Here is a 14,643-nt window from a genome sequence, read left to right on the forward strand (position 1 = left end):
GCGCCCGGGCTGCCCCCTCCTTCACTTCATCCAGGACTCCGCTTGACGCTTCCCTTTTCAAATGTCCGTTCACCTGCTCAAACTGAACTATTACAATACCCCACTCACGCTGTCCTTCCTGCTCTGTTTTCTTCACAGTACTTCTCACTTGGAGTATTCAATTCATTTGTATTTTTTTTTATTTTTTAAAGATTTTATTCATTTATTTGACAGAGAGAAATCACAAGTAGACAGAGAGGCAGGCAGAGAGAGAGAGAGGGAAGCAGTCTCCCCGCTGAGCAGAGAGCCTGATGCGGGGCTCGATCCCAGGACCCTGAGATCATGACTTGAGCCGAAGGCAGCGGCTTAACCCACTGAGCCACCCAGGCGCCCTAATTCATTTGTATTTTATTCTGTTTTTGTCTTTCCGCCATACAGTACACTTTGTGAAACGGGTTTTGCCCGTTTTGTTCGCTGCTATATTCTAGCATCTAGAAAAATGCCTGGCATTTAGGGGACTCTCAGTTGATATTTGTTGAATGAATGAACAAACACTGGACTGTTTGTATTGTGACTAATGGTATAAATGTCCAGTTGGGTTTTTTTTCTTTTAGATTTTTATTTATTTATCTATTTATTTGACAGACAGAGATCACAAGTAGGCAGAGAGACAGGCAAAGAGAGAGAGAGGAGGAAGCAGGCTTCCTGCGGATCAGAGAGCCCGATGTGGGGCTCGATCGCAGGACCCTGGGATCATGACCCGAGACGAAGGCAGAGGCTTTAACCCACTGAGCCACCCAGGTGCTCCATAAATGACCAGTTTTAATATTTGCTACCTTCTACTGACTGTATTTGTGTGCTTCCTGGACTATAATGTTATGATTATTGTCCAATTTAACTTATAATAGCTGTATGAGAAGAAAATAGTGCAATCTTCATTTTAGAGTTGAAGAACTCCTCAAGATTAGAAAAATTAAATAACATTCCCAAAGTCAAAAAGCTAACAATTAGAATCATTCCTTGACAGGTAGATTTGATAACCAAAGTTTGTTTAAAAATAAAAACATGGTTTCAATGATTCTTTGGATCTTGTAGTTTTTTTCAAAGAGGGAGTTCCAGTTACTGGGAGAGGAAAAAAAAAACTTAAAAATGTGGTCAGCTATGTTTTAAGGGAAAGGAGAGATAAGACCCATGGGATTGGAAGGGTTGGGGTACTGGAGATCAAACAACTCTCGTTTGTAATCTTTGCATTCTTATCTAAGGGTGCTGACCTTGAGGGTCCTTTGGAATGAAGAGTATGACTTTGGAGTCCTTTTCCAGCTGTGTAAGTCTAGCTAAATAGCTTATCTGAACCTTTTTTTCATCTCTAAATTCTAGTAACAGTGTCTACCTTATGGTGATATGAAGATGAAATAATATATATAAATTGCCTAGCATAGTGTCTGCCACTTGGGAGCTTGATGTCTCCTGTCCCCTGCTCTTGTTTCCCTCCCTTTAGCTGCAAGGGACAAGAAATCCATGTTGTTTCAACACCCTTCAGCGTGATTTTTTTTTTCTAAGTTTTTAATTATTTATTAGAGAAAGAGCACAAGCAGGGGGAGAGACAGAGGGAAGGGAGAAGGAGATTCCCCGCTGAGCATGGAGCCCAGTGTGGGGCTTGGTCCCAGATCTGAGCTGAAGGTGTGCACTTAACCGACTGAGCCATCCAGGTGCCCCCAAGTGATTTTTTTTCTTAACAACTTCCCCCAGATAAGTAATCTCATACGTAAGCTGTTTCTGGTAGTATGTAGGCAATCAAGGTACCTTTTATAATTTGGATGTCATTTTGTTTTATCATTGCAATTCAAAGAGGTACTCATGGGCTTTGTTAGTAAGTGCTGTGTGCACATATTACTGTCACAAACCTTTGGGTCTGATTCCTGCTTTTGGCAATTGAATGTTCATGAACACTGAGTATCAGTAACTGGGAAGCCCTCTTTACTTGGTCTCCCCATGTTTCATGAAATACCAGATTTTTTTAAAAGTCAGTGACATGTTTGCTAACACATATACGTTTAGATTCTTACTAGAATTTATTGAAGTACCATGTTACAATTTCTGTAATTGTCACCATGTCTGCAGAGTAGTGTTATCATGCGCAGATTCAGAGAATAGGTTTTCCTGAACCACTGAGTAACCGAGGTAGGAAAAAAAAAACCTGGAATTTTTCAGTTCTTTCTCTGAAATTAAATAGTACAACATTTGGGGCGCCCGGGTGGCTCAGTGGGTTAAAGCCTCTGCCTTTGGCTCAGGTCATGATCCCAGGGTCCTGGGATGGAGCCCCTCATCGGGCTCTCTGCTCCACGGGGAGCCTGCTTCATCCTCTCTCTCTGCCTTCCTCTCTGCCTACTTGTGATCTCTGACTTTCAAATAAATAAATAAAATCTTAAAAAGAACATGTTCTGAAGTTGAATGTGGTGATGCTTGTATATCTGTGAATATATTGAAAACTGCTGCCTTACATACCTAAATAAGTGAACTGTGTGGTATGTGAATCATATTTCAATAAAGCTGTTATATTAGTATGCATATATATACAGATATATGGGCATATCATCAGTTAGTTATTGCTAAAAGAAAGAGTAACTTTTATTTTTCTTTTAGTGAAAAATTTATTATTTTCTTTCCTTGGCTTTCAATTTATTACAGATAAAACCTGTAATTTAGGAAACCCAAATTGTCATGGTATAGATCATAAGTATCTTTCAATGGGTTATTGGCTGTTTTGTTTTTGTTTTTCATTTCTGCTTAACACAAATCAGGTGTGACCTAATATTTGCATGACTAACAGCTTTCTCTCAGAGTATGCTGAGATGGTGGTTTTGGGTGGCCCCAGATGCTTTTCATGTTGTCTGTTTTTAGTGTACTGTAGACACAGACTTCTGGCTATTGCCACTGTCATCTTTGTTTGTGATTAAGAAGAAAAAGTCTGTGTGGTCTGTACTTCTTCCTATACCGAATAAGAGTAATGTCTTGTTGGTTGGTGATTGAGATTCTTGCCCGAACTTCTTATTGCCTCGTGAGTTTTTATGTGATGAATAAATGGAACTATTTCAATTGCACTAGATTGCATTTGACTGCTACCTCTGTGGGTTCCCCCACTGGAGACAGTTTTTATGAATCATTAGCCTTAGGCTGCTTCAGATGATGTTTTCTCACATTATTCTCAAGGGTACATATTTTTGATGCTTTCATTCTGTATATTTTTGTGTTTCCTGCCCCATTAGCCTCATAAATAGTCCTTGCGTGTGTCTTGTTGATAGTCATTGTTTTGAGATGACTGACTGACTAATGCCTACCTTCCCTTTCTTTCACTGTAGTACTTTCTGGTAGGCTGTGCTAGGCCTCCATTCAGTAAGTACTGGATTTGCATATTTGTGTGTGTTAAACACCTCTCTTCTTCCACATTGGGTAGGCAAAATATCTTCCTAGTCTAGTGCACAGCATCTCACAAATGACCTTCTGGCTCTGTGTACAGGACTGAGGCTCCAAGACCTAGCTCCTTTGGCTTTCTTTTCTTAAACTCTCTTTGCCTTCAGTCCATTCAGTTGCTCTCAACACAGAGCGAGAAGTGTGGTGCCTACGCATTCCTCCCGACGTTGTTCTTACAGCATGTAGCTTAAGTTCAGTCGAATGTTGCATTAAGTCTGAAAAATTGTTTTCAGAAAATAATTTGCATGTAACTCAGGATAGTTTTTTGCTGTCTTTGATACGTGAACATGCTTTCCATGCTGGTAAGGACCAGCTTCTGAGCACTGCCGTTTGTTCGTATTATAGGAATACCATCTGGACCAAGCAGTAGCTTCTTGTTCCTTTTACAGTGAATGTGTGAAAACCACACACACACACATTCAAAAAATTTTGTACTTAGTATTTTTCAATTTGGGCTCTGTTCTGAGCACAAGTATGACAGTTTTACGGCTAATAATTCTAGAGTACATCATAATTTACAGGGCAGTTTTATATCCATTAGTTCATTTTATTGTCCAACAGCCTTATGGGGTCCTTATTATTAATATCTCATTTTTTATAGGTGAGAAAACATATGTGTGATACATTTTTTTTCATTTATTTATTTGTCAGAGAGAGAGAGGAGAGAAAGCACAATTGGGAGGAGTAGGAGGCAAAGGGAAGAGCAGACTCTGTGCTGAGCCTGATAGAGGACTTGATCTCAGGACCCCAGGATCGTGACCTGAGCCAAAGGCAGGCGTCCAACCTACTGAGCCACCCAGGCATGCCCACTTCTTCTTATTATTTTTAATATTATTTATTTATTTGCGAGAAAGGGAAGGGGTTGGGGCAGAAGAGCAGAGGGAAAAGGACAGGCACACTCCATGCTGAGTTCAGAGCCCAACGGGGGGGGCTTGATCTCAGAACTCTGATATCATGACCTGAGCTGAAATCAAGAGCCAGACTCTCAACTGACTGAATCACTGAGGCACCCCTGTGTGATAGACTCTTATGCTGATGCTTAATTAGACAGCCATTCCATCTCTATTCGTCTTTTTAGAAATCTGAGTACATTTGAAAATGATTTCTTTCCTACCATGTGATTTCTATAAATATATTCTCTGTTCTGTCCGAATAAATTTCTTACTATATTTTGGTTTCACTTCCAACGTATTTCCATTGTTTTCTCGATGGTTCTCTTTTAGGTCTTTCATTCTTTCTCTCTTACCCTTCTTCCTTCCTTCCTTCCTGGGAGAGAGAGAGTGAGAGAGCAGGAGCTGAATGGGAGGTGGGGAAGGGGCAGAAGCCAGCTCCCCTCTGAGCAGGGAGCCCCATCCCAGGACCCTGAGATCATGACCTGAGCTGAAGGTAGATGCTCAACTGACTGAGCCACCCAGGCGCCCTCTCCCCTTAGCTCTTATTACAGGATGATTCTCTCTCTCTCTCTTTTTTTCTTTTGAAGCATCACTAAACTGCAGAGTAATAACCATGGGGATATTATACATGACACTGTTTTCAGACTTCTTTCACACCTAAAAAACCTTGCTCTATCTTCACAACAGTTATTTGAGATCTACAGAACAAGTGCAAATTGCTTGTTTTTGTGAATTAAAAACTTGCGGCTCAAAGTGTTACCTAAAGTTTTGGTTTGTTTGTTCATAATCACATAACTAAGAAGTGTTAGGAACAGGAATACTCGGGCTTCTGGGCTACGGGAGGGTTCTTTCCACTGCTGTTAGGACCCTGCATTGTTTCCCCCTGTGTCATGTAATACACACTTAACCAGGTTTCTTTCATACTTTCGTGTTGCCAACCACTTACTCAGAATTCAGTCCAGAGTAGCCAGTTTCTCTTGTTGCTTTGTTGAAAGACTTCCTAGAAAAAGAAATTGTCAACAAGGCAGGTCAATAATTTGCCAGATGCTCTGTATTTAGCAGAACGACTCTTTGAACAGTTGTCCCTACTCGTTGCTCTTTTGCTGTGTGTCTATTTTGTAATCCGTATCAGGATTCTGTCGTATATGGATTGGTTTCCTAGGGCTGCCATAACAAATTACCAGTAAGTGGGTGGCTTAAAACAACAGAAATTTGTGCTCTCACACTTCAGGAGGGCAGAAGTCCAAAATCAAGGTGTTGGCAGGATTGGTCCTTTTTAGAAGAAACTCAGAGGGATCATCTGTTCCATTTCCCTGCCCCTAGCTTCTGGTGGTCGCCAGCAATCCTTGGTGTTCCTTGGCATACAGCTGCATAATTCCCATCTGTCTCCTTCTTCATATGGCTGTCTTCCCTCTGTGTCTGTGTCTGCACATGGCATTCTCCTCACTCTGGGTGTCTGTCTCTCCTCAGTTTCTAAGGACACCAGTCAAATTGGATTAATACTCTATTGCAGTATGACTGCATGTTAATTTACATCTTAATTACATCTGCAAACACGCTACAGCTGACCCTTGCACAACACGGGTTCTTGAACTGTGCTGGTCCTCTTATAGGTGGATTTTTTTTTAGGAAATCTATAAACTGACAGTATCAAAGAGACATGTTTTCTATTCCTTATGATTTTAATAACAGTTTCTTTTCTCCAGCTTACTTTATTTATAAGAATACAGTATATCATAGGCACAATGTACCAAATATGTGTTCACTTACAGTTGATATTATTGGTAAGGTTTCTGGTCAACAGTACGCTATTATAGTTAAGTTTGCAGGGGGCGGGGTGTCAAAAATTATACATGGATTTTCAGCTGCACAGGGAGTCAACTTGTCTTTCTTTCACTTTTCTGGTAGTGTCTCTTAATGAATACAGTTCTTGGTTTTCAGAATTATCTAATTTTTCCATAGTGAAGAATCCTTTCAGTGAACTGTTTAAATAAACTTTTTTTTTTTTTTTAAATTAATTCCAGGGTCATGAAGATTGCCTCCCATATTCTTATGTAAGAACTGTTTGATTTTACCTTTTATATTTACATCCAGGCTACCTAGAATCGATTTTTGTGTAATGTAGATAGGAATCAAGATTCATGCTCTTTCTTTTAACTTAGATATCTAGTTGACCCAGTACTGGTTCTTTTTCTTTCTTTCTTTCTTTCTTTTTTTTTGGTAAAATGATTTTTTCTCATTGCTTTACAGAGTGCCACTGTTGTGTGTTGTGTGTCATAAATCAAGTGAGCATTTACATTTGGGTTGTCCTTCAACTCTATTCTGTTGTATTGTTCAATTTTTCTCTCCTTGTGCCCATACCACAGTCTTCAGTCCTGGAGCTTTTCAAAAGTCTTGAAATTAACAGATGAAATTAATTTTAATAATATATTTTATTTAACTAAAATACCAAAATATTATTTTGGTATCATCCAGTGGCATCAGTTCTTCTATTTTCTTCTTCAGGATTATTTTACCTGCTATTGGCTCTTTACATTTCTATGTAGGTGATAGAATCAGTATGTCCATTTCCACAAACAAATCTATTAATACTTTGATTTTATAGCATTGATCTATAGACGAATTTAGGGAATCTTAATGTCTTTATAATTTTGAGGCTTCTAGTATGAAATACGGCATATTCTTAATTTTCTGTAAGTCTTTAACTTTCAAGCTCTGAGGGTTTATAGTTTTCTGTGATTCGTCTTGTATATCTGCATTACATTTATTCTGAGGCTTTTTTTTAATATTACTTGGTACAGTTGTTAAAGATAGATACTTTTTAAAGTTTTACTTAATAATTATTTGTTCTGGGGCGCCTGGGTAGCTCAGTCGGTTAAGCGGCTGCCTTCAGCTCTAGTCATGATCCCAGGATCCTGGGATCGAGCCCCACATCAGGCTCCCTGCCAGGGAGCCTCATTCTCCCACTCCCCCTGCTTGTGTTCCCTCTCTTGCTGTCTCTCTCTGTCAAATAAATAAATAAAATCTTGAAAGAAAAAGAAATATAATTGAGTCATGTATGATTTTAAGTTTTCTCTTAGACACATTAAGAAGTAAGAAGAAACAGATGAAATTAATTTTAATAATATATTTTATTTAACTAAGATACCAAAATATTATTTCAACATGTAGCAATATAAAAATTATTAATGAGATTTTTACATCCTTTTTTCATAATAAGTCTGCTAAATTTGTTGTATTTTACATTTACAACATATCTCAATTTATTTATTTATTTATTATAAAAGATTTTATTTTTTTATTTGACAGAGACAGACACAGTGAGAGAGGGAACACAAGCAGGGGAAGTGGGAGAGGGAGAAGCAGGCTTCCCGCTGAGCGGGAACCTGATGCGGAACTTGATCCCAGGACGCTGGGATCATGACTTGAGCCACCAAGGCACCCAATACATCTCAATTTGAAGATTTTATTCATTTATTTGACACAGAGAGAGAGATCACAAGTAGGCAGAGAGTCAGGCAGAGAGAGAGGAGGAAACAGGCTCCCCGCTGAGCAGAGAGCCCAATGCAGGGCTCGATCCCAGGACCCCGAGATCATGACCCAAGCCCAAGGCAGAGGCTTAACCCTCTGAGCCACCCAGGCACCCCAGCACATCTCAATTTAGAGTGCCAATGTTTCATATGCAAAGTAACCACATGTGGCTAATCACTAGTTTTGGACAGTGTAGATCTAAAGGATGAGTCATACTTTTTTAAACAAATAATTGATTGTATGTATAACAGTTTGATTATACGTATGTATAATCAACCAATTACACATATAATATGTATAATTGTGTATATGTATACTGTACAATATACATCAAATGTATATTATACATATAATGTGTATAATGTGTGTAATTGTATGTATGATTTCTTTAAGATTTTATTTATTTATTTGGGAGAGAGAATGAGTGGGCGAGGGGCAGTGGGAGAAGCAGGCTCCCTGCTGAGCAGGGAACGCAATGCAGTGCTTGATCCTGGGGCTCCAGAATCATGATGTGAGCTGAAGGCAGATGCCCAACTGACTGAGCCACCCAGGCGTCCCTCTAGATATGATTTCTAATGGAGTCACTGAAGAAGCCTCTACTGTCATGATTAGATTTTCAAGAAAGGTTTTACTGAAAAGGTGTCATTTGCATGTCTTGAACTATGAATATAAATTTACCAGGTGACAAAAATAAATAAATAAATTTACCAGGTGAACAAAATAGGCAAAAGCAATAACATGTAAAATTGTGATGTTATATAAAAGTGGAATTTGTTCAGAGGCCCCTGGTGGTTGGCCCAGTCAGTTGGGTGGCTAACTCTGGATTTCAGCGCAACTCATGATCTCACCGTCCTGGGTTTGAGCCCCGCATCGTGCTTCCTGCACCGTGCTTCCTGTTTGGGGGGGGGTCATCTTCTCCCTCTTCCTCTGCCCCTCCCCCTCCCCTTCTACCCCCCTGCTCAGGCACCAGAGCAGGCTAACTCTCTCGAACTTACAACCCTGAGATCAAGAGTCTCATTTTCTACCGACTGAGCCAGCCAAGTGCCTAAGTTTACTTATTTTTAAGCTTTTATTTTCTGTTTTTCTCCCACGTCCTGGGGATGTGAGTCACCCTGGCTCACAAGGTATTTGAGGTGAGGTGAAGAAGGCTACAGGCAGCTTTGGGCCTAGTTTGTGCCTCTCCTGCTCGATTTGGAGAATGAAGGTGGGCATTGGGTTGGGAGGGAAGACTTACCCAGGGTCATTACACTGTGAAACCCCTTCCAAGGCCCAGCCCTTTCAGGTCTGTTTCCCTCTGTTAAAACCTCCTACCCCACCGAGCGCAGAAAGCACTGGTGAGAAGAGGGAGCATGTGCACATGCAGAGTCCACGCAGTACCATGCATGCAAGTCCCCCCGCCACCCCCGGCTCCACGGCACCCACTTGTTCTCTGCAGCCCCTGGACATTTTTAGGCTTCCTGACAATCTTCCTGCCCTGTAGCCACAATTGCCTGTTCAAGAAAATGTTGGAGAGAAAAATATTTACCAAAATAACTACACCACACCCTGACTCTCATCTCTGGTCTCTGGCTCTTGTCTGTTCTGCCTGTATTTTCACCCTGCATTAGGGCCAGATTTCTGTATGTTGTTCTGGGTGTTTCTGTCCATATGTAAACACAAATGAATATTTTTATTTAGTATAGGTTCATACTACCCATACTGTCCAGCAACTTGCTGTTTTCTCAAATGGCTTGATTACCAGGATTGATTACATATGAAGATAGCTTAGATTTAACAAAATGTATCTTTAATGTGTATGTGTGTATGTGTGTGGTTTCTATACCCTTTATACACTGAGTATGTTACACTGGCATGTTCTCACCTTATCTTAAATATAATTTTAAGTTAGTGACAGGATACAGTGCCGTTGTTAGCATTGTGTGAAGCACTTTTTTTTTTTGGAAGATTTTATTTATTTATTTGACAGACAAAGATCACAAGTAGGTGGAGAGGCAGGCAGAGAGAGGGGGAAGCAGGCTCCCTGCTGAGCAGAGAGCCTGATGCGGGGCTCGATCCCAGGACCCTGGAATCATGACCTGAGTCGAAGGCAGAGGCTTAACCCACTGAGCCACCCATCAAGAGTCCACTAACTTGTGTGAAGCACTTTTAAAAAAATATTTCATTTATTTGAGAGAGAGGGAGCACACAAGCAGGAGAGGCAGAGAGAGAGAGAGGGGGAGAGAACCTCAGGCAGACTGCATGCAGAGCACAGAGGCTGACATGGGGCTCTGTCTCGGCCATGAGACCATGACCTGAACTGAAACCAAGAGCTGGGACACTTAACCGAATGAGCCACCCAGGGGCCCTGTGAAACACTTAATAATTGCCCTCTTTGGTTCTTTTAGGTTTTTACCAGTTTTTAAATATTATGATACTAAAAATTATAGATAAAAATTATAGATAAAGTGTTTTACATTTGTCGATCATTTTCTAGGATGGATTTACAGAATGGATCCAAAAGATAAATAGATCGGAAGGATCAACATTTTGTTTCTTAACCATGTAGAGGAGGACTTGGAACATAATAGGCATCCAGTTAATGCTTATTGGGTGAACAAATATTAACAAAAATTTACTTTCCAATATGGATGTATCAGTTTTCATTCCTACTATCAATATGAGCTTGTCTGTTTTCCTACACCATCTTGTACTTATGTTATTTGGATGATTTGACTGTGATCAGAAGAATCCTATATGTATCTTGAAAAAAGTGCTCAGATAATATAAGTAAGATATGTTTCTCTTTTTATTTTCACCTACTGGATAAATGGACGGATGTTTTCTTACAGGACTGAATTTGCGCTTAAAGAAATCATGTCCTCTGGAGGTGCTGAAGATGATATCCCACAGGGAGAGAGGAAAACAGTTACAGATTTTTGTTACCTTCTGGATAAGTCTAAGCAACTGTTCAATGGATTAAGGTTAGTGGACTCTTGATGCCTTAAACTTTTCTCTAGTTCTGTATTTTTTCCCATGGCTGGTATGTGGTAAGTTTCTGAAAGTTATGGGTAGACTGTTCTTTTTTTTTTTAAGATTTTATTTATTTATTTGACAGGGATCACAAGTAGGCAGAGAAGCAGACAGAAAGAGGAGGAAGCAGGCTCCCTGCTAAGCAGAGATCCCGATGTGGGGCTCGATCCCAGGACACTGGGATCATGACCTGAGCCGAAGGCAGAGGCTTTAACCCACTGAGCCACCCAGGCGCCCCTAGACTATTCTATAAATACGTGTATTAGAGGTTATCACACTTTTTTCTGTGACACACTTCATTCTCGGATGAAAAAACAATAGGAGAAAGGAGAATTTCTATTGTTTTATTCAAGTTGAGAATAATTATTTTGTTAAATGGTTTTATGTACATTGTTCCACATCATTCCTGATGTACATCTGATTTTACACACTGGGGTATTGACGTTAATATATCTTTTAAGAAGACATTTACAGTTATAAAGATAATTACAGGATCACCAAATGAATCCTCCAGGACCACTATCTAAAGCTACACTTCCGGGGCATCTGGGTGACTTACTGGGTTAAGCCTCTGCCTTCAGCTCAGGTCATGATCTCAGGGTCCTGGGATCGAGCCCCACATCGGGCTCTCTGCTCAGCAGGGAGCCTGCTTCCCCCTCTCTCTCTGCCTGCCTCTCTGCCTACTTGTGATCTCTGTCTGTCAAATAAATAAATAAAATCTTTTAAAAAAAAACCCTACTCTTTCAATCACTTATCCCTATATTCATTTAATTTATTTTTAGATTGTATTTTGAGAGAGAGAGAGAGCAAGAGAGAGAGCATGAGCAGGGGGGCTGTATAGAGGGAGAGGGAGAAGCAGACTCCCCACTGAGCAGGGAGCCCAACCTGGGGCTCAATCCCAGGACTCTGGGATCGTGACCCGAGTGGAAGGCAGATGCTTAACCAACGAGTCACTTAGGTGCCCCTAATTTATTTTTTTTAATAAACTCATCACTATCTTGAGCAGTCTTATTGATTTGCTTTATAATGTCTTCCTACCTAAAATTAAATGTTCCTGAGAGCAAGACCCTGTCTGTCACAATTTCTCTAGTAAGTAAGCCAGGGTCTGGCCCACAGCAGATGCTTCATAAACATTTGTTAATGAAGGATTCCCAAGACAGTGTTCACTCCTACACTCTGCTGCTTCCTATTTTGTGCTATAAAAGAATCTTTGAGATCCGCTTTTGCTTTTGCTAACAGTCAGATTAATTGCATCTTTTTTTTTTTTTTTAAGATTTTATTTACTTACTTGACAGACGGAGATCACAAGTAGGCAGAGAGGTAGGCAGAGAGAGAGGAAGGGAAGCAGGCTCCCTGCTGAGCAGAGAGCCCTACTTGGGGCTTGATCCCAGGACCTTGGGATCATGACCTGAGCTGAAAGCAGAGGCTTTAACCCACTGAGACACCCAGGTGCCCCCATTTTTTTTTTTTTTTTTTAATTTAAGTAATCTCAACATCCACTGTGGGGCTCTAACTCATGACCTCGAGATCAAGTCACATGCTCTTCCAACTGAGCCAGCCAGGTGCCCCCTTAAGATTTTTTATTTTATTTTATTTTATTTTTTATTTTAAGTAGGCTCCACGCCTGACATAGAGCCCAACGCAAGGCTTAAACTCATGACCCTGAGATCAAGACGAGCTGAGATCCGGAGTCGGATGCTTAACCAACTGAGCCATGCAGGCACCCTAAGATTTTATTTTATTTTATATTATTTTTAAAGATTTTATTTATTTATTTGACAGAGATCACAAGTAGGCAGAGAGGCAGAGAGAGAGAGGGGGAAGCAGGCTCTCCGCTGAGCAGAGAGCCCAATGTGGGGCTCCATCCCAGATCCCTGAGATCATGACCTGAGCTGAAGGCAGAAGCTTAACTCACTGAGCCACCCAGATGCCCTCAAGAATTTTTTCTTTTTTAAAGATTTTATTTATTTATTTGACAGAGATCACAAGTAGGCAGAGAGGCAGGCAGAGAGTGAGAGGGAAGCAGGCTCCCTGCTAAGCAGAGAGCCCGATGTGGGACTCGATCCCAGGACCCTGAGATCATGACCTGAGCCGAAGGCAGTGGCTCAACCGCTGAGCCACCCAGGCACCCCAAGATTTTATTTTTAATTGATCTCTATACCCATCATGGGGCTTGAGCTTAAAACCATGAGACTGAGAGTCATATGTTCCACTGACTGAGCCAGCCAGGCACTCCTATTGTCTGTCCTTTGGATGAAAGTCATTCTTGTGGGTCTTGTGAGGTGGTATCTCATTGTGGTTTTGTTGTATTTCTCAAGTGACTAATGATGTTGGGCATCTTTTCATGTATGTATTAACCAAATGTCTTTTTTTTTTTTTTCCCCTTATGGGGAAGGAGGGCCAGAAGGAGAGATAGAGAGAATCTCAAGCAGCCCCTACACCTAGCCTGGAGCCTGACATGGGGCTCGATCTCATAACCCTGAGATCATGACCTGAGCCAAAATCAAGAGTCAAATACTTAACAGATAGATCCGCCCAGGCACCTAGCCAAATGTCTATTCTAATCCTTTGATCATTCTTCCAATTGGGTTATTTATCCTCTTAAGTTATAGTTGTTCTGGATATAAGTCCTTCTTGAGTTGTAATGATTTGCAAATGTGTATTTTTCCATTCAGTGGGCTGTCTCTCCACTTTCTTGATGGTGTCGTTTGAAGCAGAGAAGCTTTTATTTTAGTAAAGTCCCACTTGTTATTCTTCTTGTTCATTGGTTGTACTTTTAGTGCTTTGTCTAAGAAATCATTGCCTAACCTGAAGTCATCAAGATTTACTCCTGTTTTCTTCGTTTACGCTGCTCGCTCTCCTATTTAGATCTGTGAACCATTTTTAGTTAATTTTTACATATGCTGTGAGGTCTTAGACATTTTTTTAAATCAGAAAACATTTTTTTCAGGGGCGCCTGGGTGGCTCAGTGGGTTGAGCCGCTGCCTTCGGCTCAGGTCATGATCTCAGGGTCCTGGGATCGAGTCCCACATCGGGGTCTCTGCTCAACAGGGGGCCTGCTTCCCTCCCTCTCTCTGTGATCTCTTCCCTTCCTCTCTCCTACTGTGATCTCTCTCTGTCAAATAAATAAAATAAAATCTTTAAAAAAAAAAAGAAAACATTTTTTTCAGTTGAATATTACATTTCTTTCATATTTTTCTTTCTTGTTCCTTGTTCTCCCTCCTTGTTTATATTCTTGTATTGCTTACATTGAATATTCAGCCCAAATCCTCTGCAACAATCTAGTCGCTCGATTTTTATCTCTGTTCTTTTCTTCATCACTTTCAGAAAATGTCTCTGAAATTTGTCCACTAAATATCACATTTTATTTCTTTTTTTATTCATTTACTATTTACAAGACATATTTCTTCTTGTAATTTCATATCAGTACTTTTTTGCTATACTGCTTTTCAAAAACTAGGTATTACATATTTGACCCAAAGTTTACTAGTTCTCTGTATATTCTTATTTGAATGTAAGAATGAGTATAGTAGGAGTATGAGTATGTTTTCACTCAATATGTCTGAGAAGCATATTGGATTTAGCAATGTCATTTCCCTTCTTTTTTTTTTTTTTTTTAATTTATTTATTTGACATAAAAATCACAAGTAGGCAGAAGTAGGCAGAGAGGAGACAGAGAGAGAGGGAGAAACAGGCTCCCTGATGAGCAGAGAGCCCGACTTGGGGCTCAATCCGAGGACCCTGTGACCATGACCCGAGC

General features: G+C 40.4%; 1 protein-coding gene across 10 annotated transcripts in view; it reads left to right on the forward strand.

The window, feature by feature from the left end:
• SCAI (suppressor of cancer cell invasion) overlaps nt 1-14,643 on the forward strand; it is a 135,993-nt gene that overhangs the window by 56,868 nt on the left and 64,482 nt on the right. For 9 of the 10 annotated variants that reach the window (XR_004277268.1, XR_004277267.1, XM_032306664.1 and 6 more), the window contains one exon: nt 10,703-10,834. Coding sequence is in view for 8 of the 10 variants with exons in the window: in XM_032306664.1 (XP_032162555.1) it covers nt 10,703-10,834 (132 nt within the window). In the remaining 2 variants the exon portion in view is untranslated. Of the gene's footprint in view, nt 1-1,255; nt 1,304-10,702; nt 10,835-14,643 lie in introns of those variants that run through there. The other variant, XM_032306663.1, reaches the window with a different exon arrangement.

Source organism: Mustela erminea, chromosome 12 (genome assembly GCF_009829155.1).
Source record: "Mustela erminea isolate mMusErm1 chromosome 12, mMusErm1.Pri, whole genome shotgun sequence".
Taxonomy (NCBI): Eukaryota; Metazoa; Chordata; class Mammalia; order Carnivora; family Mustelidae; genus Mustela; species Mustela erminea.